At 38.3% G+C, this 12,884-nt stretch overlaps 2 protein-coding genes across 3 annotated transcripts in view; one reads left to right on the plus strand and one right to left on the minus strand.

The window, feature by feature from the left end:
- Window positions 1-5,522, plus strand: part of KMO (kynurenine 3-monooxygenase) — a 73,955-nt gene extending 68,433 nt beyond the window's left edge. For both annotated transcript variants that reach the window (XM_081492870.1, XM_081492869.1), the window contains exons 13-15: window positions 1,164-1,265; window positions 1,354-1,413; window positions 3,379-5,522. In XM_081492870.1, the coding sequence (XP_081348996.1) occupies window positions 1,164-1,265; window positions 1,354-1,413; window positions 3,379-3,534 (318 nt within the window). In that variant the 3' untranslated portion in view covers window positions 3,535-5,522. The remainder of the gene's footprint in view (window positions 1-1,163; window positions 1,266-1,353; window positions 1,414-3,378) is intronic.
- A 667-nt stretch (window positions 5,523-6,189) lies between these two features.
- Window positions 6,190-12,062, minus strand: OPN3 (opsin 3). The gene is given in 4 exon segments (XM_081486963.1): window positions 6,190-6,446; window positions 9,649-9,784; window positions 11,716-11,765; window positions 11,768-12,062. Coding segments are annotated over 4 exon segments (738 nt in total).
- Between the last annotated feature and the right edge of the window lie 822 nt (window positions 12,063-12,884).

A 12,884-nucleotide genomic window follows, 5' to 3' on the forward strand; every position in this document is an offset into this window, starting at 1 on the left:
TGTTCTTTTCAATAAGATCATGCACTGATATTCTAATAAACATTCTTTAATTTTTCTTTGTTCCAGCCCCATCTCATGCATGCTGTGTAAGAATAGGTGCCAAAAGAAAACACATACAGAGCATTCTTTTTTACATGGTTGAGATATGAAGGCAGACACAGTGATAATGACCCCCACACACCATCTTCATCTATATTTCAGGGACATTTAGGAGGTAACAAAAATGAAAAAGTTTCTGGTTTCAACATCTGATCATTCATAAGCTCAAGCCTTAGACATTTAGTAGAGTTAGTAATACACTGTCTTAATGAAAAAATATTTTTGATATGAGTTAATGTATTTGGAAAATTTAAGAGACATTGAATAACCTTTCCATTCTTAACATTATAAGCTATGAACTTAAAGTAGCATTAAATAGTCTTTAGGGGTTTTTGTACTGAAAGAAATATGTAACACCAAAGAAATTCACAGTCGTAAATTAATACTCAGAAGAAAATCACAATTCCATTTTGAGCAGTCACATGAAAACTCACAGAAAATGATTATGGTTATAGTTTTTCAATCAAATGAAAAAAATTACAAGATAAATATTTTGGAAAGAGTGTAGCTGTTTTCCATCTCTCCTGAAGACAGAAAGAAATAAAGTAGACTTCAACTTGAGCAGCATTTTTTCATATGTGGTGAAGGTAAGCTTCTGTAAGCTTCTGAAATTCTCATTGAGATATCTTGCCTTGTCTTAAAAACAAGACAATTATAACATAAGGTTTATCCTGAATATGGAATAAACCTAGAGGCATCACTTTAAACAGATCTCTTCTTGCCAAAATAATGTTGCAAACTGACCAGGAAATAACAGAAATTAATCAAATCTTTGGGCTCACAGACAACTCACAGATTCATGCAAACACTTGCTGAAATAGAATTGACCCTCAAGCAAAATAGAGTTCTAACAGGTTTTGCATAATTGCTGTACCTTTTCAAGATACTGTCCTCTGACACTGGCTGAAAAGGAAATGACTGAAATGGATTGGAAGCAAGAATTTATTTGACTACTTTGAGTCTGGCATTGTGGTGAATGGGAATGAAGAGTGATAATAAGTTGTAGTAAACAATTAAAGGTACTTTTTTAAAGATATTCTTTGAGACTCCTTACATTATTACAGATGCGAGCACATGTCAACTCAAGGTGGTTCATCTTCCAAAAGAACACAGAGAGATTTCTTCATGCTATTATGCCATCTACCTTTATTCCTCTTTATACCATGGTAAGGTCTGGATTTAAGACTACTGCTCATTTTAATCTTCTCTTTAGCCATTAGAGAATACTTAAGAATACTTTTTAAAATTTTGCAGGTCACCTTTTCCAGAATAAGATACCATGAAGCAGTGCTGCGTTGGCACTGGCAGAAAAAGGTGGGAACAAGTTACACTTACTTGTAGTTTGATATATTGAGGTTATGTTTACCTCAGACAGATACGGAAATAATGAAACAGGCACCAAGTGTTTGCCTTCCGGTAAAAAATGTCCTGGCTACACAGGTGACAGAATGCCTAATGAACAAAATTACAAAGAAGAGGCAACTCTCATTGCCTCTTAAGAGGCAACTCTTGAAGAGAAGAAATTCAAAAAAGAAACTGATGCTAATATTTCTAAACTTTTTACTTTATTTTAGCAGCGTGACCTTTTACTTTTATTTAGCAGTTGACTTTCTTCATGCAATACTCCTATGGGTTTAATTTATAAAATAGGGCAAAATCCTTTAGGGTTGACTGGTTTGAATATTCTTTGGAAGGCCTGCTGCTGAAGCTGGAGCTCCAATACATTGGCCACCTGATGCGAAAAGCTGATGCATTAGAAGAGACCCTGATGCTGGAAAAGATTGAGGGTAGGAGGAGCAGAGAGTGACAGAGGGTGAGATGGTTGGATGGCATCACTGACTCAATGAACTTCAGTTTGAGCAAACTCTGGGAGATAGTGAAGGACAGGGAAGCCTGGCGTGCTGCAGTCCATGGGGATGCAAAGAGTCAGGCACAACTAAGCAACTGAACAGCAAGTACAAATGGTTCTATTTCTGAAAAAAACAAAACTGGTAATACAAAATTAAATTTGTTCTTTGAGAAAAACATCTAAGTATTGTAGTGATTGTCAATGACTTAAGGTGGGAATGCAATGAGATTCCTTCCAATGCTGAGATTTCCATGATTTTAACATAAAAAAAAGTTGGACAAAGTCAAATCACTTATAAAACACAATCTAATTCCAATATAATGCTATGCTACATTAATTTTGGGCAGTCGACTCACAGATGCCATTAAATGGAGATTTAGATTCCTGATCTTCTACTGTGGAAATGTTACAACTTCATTCACTAGATAAATAGTTCTATTTAGTACATAGACACTGAGCTAGGCATGGTGATGAACAGGAGGCAGCCCCTACCCTTTGCATAGCTCAGAGACTAGTACAAGAAATGGACACCTGCAGTGGAGAGGCACTGCCCTGGAGGAGAATAGTCATAGACCTGGGGAAGAAGGGTGGCAAGTATTCATGGAGCTGGAAGAAGCTCATATGTGTGAGAATGACAAAAGGAGCTGGAATAGCAAGTAGGACCCAAAACATCATGAATATTATTTTAAGGAAAATCGGAAGACAAAGGAGACTTGTAGTCTCAGGTGTGGATTTTAGAAAGATTACTTTGCTGTGTAGAAACTAGATTGGAATGAATCACGATTTATTCATCCAGAGATGAATAAAATAAGGTCCCTGCCCTCAAAAAGCTAAAAGTCCAAAGGGGAAAGAGATAGCAATGAGCAATTAAATGTAGGACCATGGGTGTAATATTAGAGGCCAGGATGAAACGGGAATGCACACAACCCAGGCTGGACTGAGCCTCGGCTTGTATGGTTGATAGACTGTAGATGGTGAAGGTGCCTAAGTCTTTGAATGTGCATCTTCCAAGTCACAGAGGTTCACTGGATCCATCACTCTTAGGGGCACTTCGTGCAGCGTCTGAGCAGTGACTGAATCACTTGTGGCTTCTTCCATGACAGAGTTCATAGGTTTTTGTGTTTTTTTTTTCCAACTGTGGATTTTTCTGTGGCTGGACAAAGACTGAATGCTAAGAATTCTTTATACAGAACATGTGGATTCAGGAATTTCTGGGAAGAGAGAGGAGAGAGAGAGGAAGGCTGCTGCTGCTGCAGGAAGCTTCAAATTAGCAGCCATTGCAGGACTTCACCTAGCGGGCATGCAATGAAATCTCTGTTTCACATTAAAGAACAAATAGGAAAGTGAAACAATGTTGTTTAAGAATAAAGTCCATTTTCAAGATTTTAATCTCTGCACAAATAAAAGGAAAGTTCTTACTCTTTTTACAGGTGATAAACAGAGGACTTTTTCTCTTTGGAACGCTGATAGCTGTCAGTGGTACCTACCTACTTATGCGCTACAAACCATCGAGACCCCTGGAATACTTGAGAAGACCATCAGAGTGGGTCACTTACTTCCAGAATACAGGACATGTTTCCCTGTAAATTCCTTGGAGTCACTGGAACAAATTCCCAATGTCATTAGTAAGTGATAAAAAGATACTGAAGTAGCAAATATTTGATTTTTCTGTAACCAAAACAGGAACAAAATCATGTTTCCATTATCATTTAATTCACTAATGGAAGATATTTATCAGCTTATAATCAAATTTAATGTAGGATTTCTCTGCAAGTTTATTGTAATTATTGGAAAAATAACCCATCATTTTCAGTTGTAAGATGCATTTTCCCACAGCACTATTGGTAGGTCAGCTTATTCTAAATATAAAAGCACAATGACTAAGATCTCTTTCACTTCTCAAAAAGTAAGGCCCTAGAGACCTCAAGAAGTCACGATCATACTTTTCTTTAAAACACTTAATAGAAATCATGATAGGATTGACAACACCTGGGACTAAAAGTCACAATTTGCCTAATGGATTAATACTAATTGTAGTTTTCATCACTTGGATGAAACTTACTCAACCACAATGCTCAGATTTTCTTGCTAAAACTAGAAGTATAACTAAACAAAGGGGGCTTTCTCAAGAGTTCAAAATGAATCAGCTTAATTTCCCAGTCTTCAAATGCCAGTATTGCCTTCTGAGGATTTTTTAAATTTATTTTTAATTTAAAAAATTTTGTGGTAAAAGTTATAATATAAAACATACTATTTTAACCATATTTAAGGCTTTAAAGCCATAGTAGGTGAAGGATAGGAAGAGTCTTATTTATAAATTAAATATCTATATACATAAAGGTGGAAAGGAAACAGTTTCATAGAAAGATGAAGCCATGTTTATTCCATTTCAGAAGCAATTTATTAACTTCTTAAACTATATGCTACAAAACCAGGAATAAACTTGACGTTTAAAAGTTCATTTAGAACACTAGATCGTGAATCAGAAAAGCAAAGCTCTGGTCCAAGATTCAACATATACTAAACATGTGACATTGGACATATTTTTAACATCTCTGGGCCTCTGTATTATTTCTAAATCATTGGACATACTTTGTTAAATGCATTAATTATCTTACAGGAAATCATATTCTTCCAAATAATGTGATTTTACATTTCTTTTGAGAATGTCAGTAATTTTCACAGAAATACTAAAGTTTCAGAATCATTGATAATTAGAACAAGGCCTGGAAAAGTTTTTCTTCCTCTTAAAATCTCCACTGAATACCTTCAAACTGTATTACTCCGTTTTGAAGAAATGTATGAAATCAGACAACTTAAATTTTTACGTGGAGAACTTCTGTCTTTTCTAGATTATATAGACATGCCCATTTGCACTGACAGTTGGAATTTGTTTTTGTTGTTTTACATGATCTTAGATTGTCATAACTTAACTTAAATATGACTTAGAAATACAGGAAAAAAGAACAATTCGGAGAAAACAAAACATAAATCTATTTCTTCAAAAACAAAGCAAAAAAGTTCATTTAGTGAATACTTTTTTTTGGTTCTTCCTTCTTCAATAGGCCAACTGAATCATTTAGTAGTCTTTCAAATGTGATTAATCATGAAGATGCAGCACCAATAGAATAGTCATGTAAGAAATAAAAATTAGGAAATAAAATGATTCACTTACTTTCCTATATTGTCAAAGAAATCCTTGAGTCCTAACAATCCATGTTTAGTCTAAATGACTCATAGAAAAATGGCCTCTTCAGTATCTCTGACCACTATTTATGCAGTGGATTGATTGAAAAGCAATGAAGATTAAATAACACATTTCGTGAATACAGTTCTACGCTTACTTTCATTCTCCTTCAAATGTAGCTTTGTTTGGTTTTTGCTGGAACTTTTTTTCTAAATCTAGAATTCTTGGAAAATTATGAGAAACCACTAGGAAGAGAGGCTAATCCTACCATGTTCATATTTGAAATGAAATAGATGGAGACATCTATCTTCCATCAACACCGGCTTCACCATGTACATCCACTGCTAATGTATGATTACCTATAAATCTTGATCACCTTGAAATTCATCGTGTGTGTGTGTGTGTTGCTTTTTACCATCTGAGCCTCCAGGGACGCCCTTGTGTGTTGCTTTGCAATGGTATCTTCTAGAGATTGCTCAGCAATACTTTGTCTGAAACTCCTCTTTATCATGTTACACATAGAGCAACAGTCTTTTGTTTCACATAAAATTAAGGAACTGATTTTCTTTTTCATCCTAGAATTGTCTCTTTGATAAATTTGATTGAGCAAACATTTGACAAGACACTAAATAGGACCCAACACTACAGAAAATTCGAGATTTTTCTAGCTATTTCACACATGTGTATGAAACAAAGTTATTTTAACTGCTAAGGATTTTTTTTTGAGAAATACGTATGTGCTTTGGAAAATTCAGTCATTTAAAAATATGTATTTGAAGTAAAAATTTCTGACGTGTTAGAAGTTGATGGTGCCTGATACACACCTTGTGCCACAAGTGATTTTCCGTTGTTACGAAGCACCCACTGAATTAAGAGAATCTGTCTTGCTCCATTACTCCCTGAGGTCAAAGAGTCCAAAAGCAATTCAGAGTTCCTCCTGAATCACAAAAGCTCTGTTAATATTACATAAATGGGGAATTCCAAAATGGTTTTTATAATGATAGTCTAAATGGCGTCTGATTTAAGTCCCATCTTTCATTACCGTTATTCATTCCTATAGAGGATGAACTTGGATTACATCAACCTTTGACCGACTGGTTCTATCACTATCACCCACTGATAATGATTCATCATTAGTGATGATAAAAATGATGGAAGAAGAGTTAAAAGTCACTTTTTTCTTTGGCCTGTCCCTGTCTTTCTGTGACATCACAATGGATCTTAAACGCATTTCTCTTCCAACTGCAGATAGGTCTCTAGCCGGTGTCTGGCATCTCAGCAGTTAGAAACATAAGAGCTGCAAGAGGGCTCCTTAAAGCTGGGCAGGGAGAAAATAAAGTCGAAAATTAAGTAAAAGTTCAGCCCTCAATCTGGACTGACATTTAGGAAAATTGGATTAATTTAATTTGGGTTGTTCTTTTTCATTTATTAGCTGATGTGGAGTTAGGTGGTAATGCTCAATCTACTTAATTAGGCCTGGAATTTAATGTTTTTTATTTATTATAATTCTTATTAACTTTACTACAGAAGTCTCTTTCAATGATGTATAATATCCATAGATTCAAATTGCATGAACCTTCCATGAAGGCAGCTAGATGTGTTTCTTTTCTTTCTTTCTTTTTTTATACTCTAATTATATTTTTAATTATTAAGGTTTAGATATTTTTCTTCTGACCTTTAGGATTTTCTGAACCTAGATTTTTTTTTTTTTTTTTTTGCCTGAAATTCCACCTTTATTTTTTTATTTTTTTTATTTTTATAAATTTATTTATTTTAGTTGGGGGCTAATTACTTTACAATATTGTAATAGTTAGATGTGTTTCTTTAAGGTATTTTGAACATTAATTCATTCCACAAATATTCAATAAGCCCTTATGAGGTGAGGCAACTTGTGCTACAATCTGGGGATATTGTCAGCAGCAGAGACAGACAAGGCCCTTCCTAGCAGAATTTCAGCTTGGTGTACTTACTAATGTCCCTTTAATTAGGTTAAGAGTTTTTTTCCTTGTATCAAGATTACATATCAGTTGGTGAAAATATACAACAGCAAACCAGGTTCAAATCCAGGCACCAAAGTGTCCTGAAGCAAGCAAATTTTAACTCCTTTGAACCTAGCTCATAAACAAAATAATAATAGTATCTATTTCATGGAGTTTTGTAAAGATAATGGATGTAATCTGCATAGTGCAGTAAGAATTATAAATAAATTATTAACTTTGTATTTGTTATCATTACTAAACATGACATGTTTTCTGATGCGTTAAACTCTGATTTTAATAAAATTTTACCTAACAAGTGCAAACCTCTATTAGTAGGTCTTAGAATTGTTATTATATTCAGTGGGAATATCCTATATATACCATCCCAGAGTCTGGCTGAATCCAGGAAATATTTGCAACTATGGCCTTTTGGGGCTTCCCAGGTGGTACTAGTGGTAAAGAACTCATCTGCTAATGCAGGAGACATAAGAGACGTGGGTTCAATCCCTGGGCTGGGAAGATCCTTTGGAGGAGGGCATGGCAACCCACTCCAGTATTCTTGTTTGGAGAATTCCAGGGACAGAGGAGCCTGGTGGGCTACAGTCCATAGGGTTGCAAAGAGTTGAACATAACTGAAGTGACTTCATACACACACACACACACACACACACACACACACACACACACACACAGCCTTTTTACTTTACTTCCTCATCTCCCCACTCTTTGTTCTATAAGAGAAGCTAGCATCCCAACCCCAGCAAGATGGTTCTCTAGAATATTAGTATGCCATCTTCTAGAACTCCTGGCTTTCAAAATAAAGTCATTAATTCCTCATCCCCAAACCTTGTCTCCCAATTTATTGACATGCCACGTGGCTAGCAGAACAATCTTCAACTCGGTAGCAGAAGTTCCTCCTGTTAGTATTATAAATGTGTGGTGGCTGCAATTGCTGGTGTCCCTGACGTACTTGTATTGTAGGAAGGGGGACCCTTTCCAGGGCCTGAGAGTGAGTTCTTGTTTAACACTTGGAAATGAGTTGTCCACAGAGACACGTGCTGACAAAGCAAGAGATTTTATTGGGAAGGGAAGCCCAGGCAGAGAGCAGCAGGGTAAAGGAACCCAGGAAAACTGCTCTATCACATGCCTTGCAGTTTCAGTGACGAGATTAGTTTCCAGGTCGACTCTGGCCAATCCTTCTGACTCAGGGTCATTCCTCGTGGTGCATATACTGCTCAGCCAAGATGCATTTCAGCGAGGAGGATTCTGGAAGGTGGTAGGACATGTGGCATCTCCTTTTGACCTTTCCCAAATTCTCCCGGTTGGTAGTGGCTTGTTAGTTCCATGTTCCTTATTGGGACCTCCTGTCATAAAATAACTCATGGAAATGAGTACTTTGGTGCCTGGTCAGAGTGGGCAGTTTCAGTCAGCGTGTTTCCCCTAACACTTGTTTACTGATATAGAAGCAGAGACCCAGTTATACCTCTTTGTACTTTCACCACTTCTCCTTCCTGCGTCCTCTGTAATTTTCTCCGAAAATAGTTGCTTGTCCCTATTGCATGTAGGTTGAAATAAATAAGACTGGGTCTCTGCTCTTGAGAAGTTCACTATTCAGTGAGGGTGACAAGTACATAAATAGACTGCTTCCAAAGGTGATACATGCAATGAGGGAGGTGACTGGTGAGGGCTTTGGGAATATACAGGAGAGATAACCAATTTTGAGGTAGATAACAGCAAGTAGATCCTGATCTCAGCCCTTCTGAGGTGAGGAGGAGTTTAGACAAGCAGGAGAGACAAAATGTTCCAAGGAAAGGAAATGGGCTAAGACAAAGAGGTAAAAGAACATGTCAGTTTCTGAGGACAAGAAATACTACAGTTGATTGGAGCCTGAGGTGGCTAAAGGGATGTTGTGTGGGAAGAATGAGACTGGATGAGACTGGTGTGTGAAAAATGAGAGATGGCCATGCAGGACCTGAGAGTCAGCTCAGGGGCCTTATTTTTTAATTATGAAGGCAATGGAAACCTTAAAGGACTTATTATGGGTAGTGACATAAGAAAATTTGCACTTGAGAACAATTAATCTGGTGGCAGTATAAAGTGAATCGATTAAAAGGAAAGCAAGAATAAAGAGGCCCAAGGAAAAGAAGCCCTTGAATGAGACGAGATGATGGGGCTAGAGAGTCAGTAACAAAAACCACAGACAAAGGGGTCCTGGAAACATTGAGAGCAGAAACTCACAATTAAGTGGGAGCTGTCAACAATGTCACAAGTCTCAGTGCCACAGATGCCAGGAAAAAAATAAAACCTGAAAAGTGTCCAATGGCTCTAACGTGTGGAAGACCATCAATGACCTTAATGAGTGCTGTTTCTGTGACAGTGTGGTAGAAGAAGGAATCGCCAATTTGCAATGGGTTGAGGAACAGATAAGTGAATTTACTAAATGGCAGACTTTCTGAGGCTGTGGCTCAACCTTATTCACTATGTATCCTCAGTGATTAGTAATTGTCTTTGCTTGGGCTTCCATAACACATTACTGAGTGACTTAAACAATAGAAACTCATTTCTCACAGACGTGGAGACTGGGAAGTCTAAGATCAAGTTGCCAGTAAGGTTTTCATTCTGAGGTTTCTTTTCTTGGCTTGTAGATAGCCACATTCTCTCTATATTCTCCTATCGGTGGAGAGAGAGAATGAGAGTGGTCTCTGTTTGTCTTCTTATAAGGGCACTAAACCATCACGAGGGTCCCACCCTCATGACCCCACTCTCGTATATCACTATTTACCTACCAAAGGCCCCATCTCCTACACCATCACATTGAATATCAGAGGGACACAAATATTCAGCCCATAACAGCAAGCAACTGGTACATTTTAGATGTTCAATAAATATTGAACAAATAAATGCTTATTGAGTGATAACATAGCATCAATTTTCTTTAAGTTAGCGGTGATGAGGAGAGGAATAAAGTGATAAACTAGGGAGTTGAGAATATATTTTGAATTAAATTTTCATGGTTATATGCTAGAGATTGAGAAGGAAATGGCAACCCACTCCAGTATTCTTGCCTGGAAAATCCCATGGACAGAGGAGCCTGGCATGGGGTCTCAAGAGTCAGACACGACTTAGTGACTAAATCATCACCACCATGCTAGAGATATTGGGCCAGTAGTGAGGGAGAAATTGAGACTATAAGTAAAAGAGAAAATTATTACTTGAGAGAGGTTCCTGAGGCAGAGAATGGGGGTGGGGAAGAAAACAAGAATCTAGGATCAGATTGGTCCTGAGAGATCTCTCCCATTACCTTGCAACTGAAGAGAGAGGCCTAAGAATGAGTTTGAACATGGAGGCAAGGAGTTGAGGAATTTCTTGATAATTACTTTATTTTGCCCAACAAATAAGAAGCATGGTGGTTTGATAAAAATGAGGTGAGGCATAGTAGGACAAGAGAGTAAGATAGAAACTGATGATTTGTAATAGCAATAACAACTGAGTAGAGAGTAGATTGGGCTTCCCAGGTTGTGCTAGCGGTAAAGAATTTGACAGCCAATGCAGGAGACATAGAGATTTGGGTTTGATCCCTGCGTCGGGAAGATTTCCTGGAGGAGGGTATGGCAATCCACTCCAGTATTCTTGCCTGGGAAATCCCTCAGACAGAGGAGCCTGGGGAGCTACAGTTCATGGGGTCGCCAAGAGTTAGACACCACTGCAGTGACTTAACACATACACACACACACACACACACACAGAGTAGATTATCCGGAGAGCCAAAGATTGCTAGACGATACTAACAGAAAGTCTCACTGCTCACTGAGTACAGATGCTGGGAATCCAATGTGGTTTTTCTCCAGCTTATCTTATTGACTACCGTCATGGAGAAAAAACATAGTTGGATCGAACCAGGGATTTGATTTTGTTTTCAGAACGAATGTGCATGAAAAAAGTTGTAACATGAAAGTTGAGAATAATGGGTCATGATTTAAAATAATACAAGTGACTAAGTGATTTTAAAGAGGTGAAAGCTAGAGGGGTTTGGCAGATTGAACAAGAGACTAGAGAATTTTGATGAGAGAAGAGAAGAGAGTAGGAAAATGCAATGAGTAAGGAAAACATACATGACTGAAATTAGAAACTGGAATATGAAGCATGCCCCAGTCTATTACTTTAGACTTCCCTCTTGTTAGCACTTAACAAGAAACCCACCATGGTCAGTTCTTGTCCTTTATGACTCAAAAAAGGATTTCCAGACAAAATATCTACCATTCTCTAGTGCAGATTCGGTGAATAAAATTATGGGAAGTGCGAAATCCCCTTTATGAGAGTTTTTCGACTCTAAGAGTGCTTGAGAATGTCGGGTTTTGGGGGTTGTTGTTGATTGTGTGTCCAGAACACTTTTCCTTCCTTTTTTTGGTTTAGAGAGTGACGTAGAGAGAGTAAATTCCTCATTGATTTTTTTTTAGACAGTGAGTCACTGTGCAAAATTTTATCAAGCAGGAAGTCCCTGAGAGCTGCACCAGATGTGGGGGAAGAGTATGATTCTCTTCTGAGGGAAATTTTCTACCCCGGACAGGTTGAGGGAGGGGTGTTCATAGTCTTCGACTCACATTTTGAATGGAAAACAGAATGTGGCCATAGCAATGAGCAATGACACCATCAGGCAGCCAAGAAACAAGAAAAGCGCCAAGGAGGAGTGGCTGGCGTCCTTGGATAGCCAGTCCCCAGTGCAGCCTGGTCCATGCATGTCCAGGATGTGGTTGTCCCAGCCCAGGAGAGATGCTCCTGACCACACCATTGAGGACAGCCAGATGCAAGGAATGGTCCTCCAGGCCTGGGGAAAATTGATCACTCTGACATGAATCACACAAATATAACACTCATACGCCAGCCTGATTAAGGTGATGATGGAAACAATCCCTGAAAGAAGAGAAAGTGGGAGAGCATAGCAGGGCATGGTGGGGGTGCGGGGGAGTGGGGGAAGACAGAACAAGAGTGATACATTCATCACCGCAATAGTTTACAGAGCATCTGGAACCAGCAAAGTGCTCCAAAAGCCAAAATATCTTAAGAGAAATAATGCTTCACAGTCCTCAGGAAATTCAATTGGAGATACATTTACTCGGAAAGTGTGGAGTGGAAAATAGCGTGTGTTGTTTTGTCACCAAGTCATATCTGACTCTTTCGCAACCCTATAAACTGTAGCCCAACAGGCTCCTCTGTCCATGGGATTTCCCAGGCAAGAATACCGGAGTGGGTGGCCGTTTCCTTCTCCAGGATGTCTTTCCAACCCAGGGATTGAACCCAAGTCTCCTGCATTGGTAGGCAGATTCTTTACCACTGAGCCACCAGGGAAGCAGATGTGAATTACAGCAGGACAAAAATAAAAGCTCTAAAATCAGCTCTGGCCTAATGGTGTAGCTGTTGTGTTAAATTTTCCGAGAGAGAAAAACTCCAGAGAGAAACTCTGGAGTGGTTCAGGAAGAGTCACTAAAACAGTCATCTCTTGGTTTTGACTTCTCTCAACTGTCTGACTCAGCTATAGAGATGATGTCAAAGTAGTTTCCACAGGCGTGAACTGACCAAAGTGATGGCAAAATTGTGCAGGAGCTGTGTTAACCTACCTACTAGCACTGTCGCCTATGAACTTTCACATGCATGACTGTTGAGAAGGGATGAAAGTCTGTGAGACTGTGTCTTCATCTATGGTTCTATTTTGCAACAAATAGGCTTTAACAATATTATTCTTTTATTTCTCTGCCCCTCCTGAGAGAGTGAT

Source organism: Giraffa tippelskirchi, chromosome 5 (assembly GCF_054371585.1).
Source record: "Giraffa tippelskirchi isolate mGirTip1 chromosome 5, T2T-mGirTip1v1.2.pri, whole genome shotgun sequence".
NCBI classification, from domain to species: domain Eukaryota; kingdom Metazoa; phylum Chordata; class Mammalia; order Artiodactyla; family Giraffidae; genus Giraffa; species Giraffa tippelskirchi.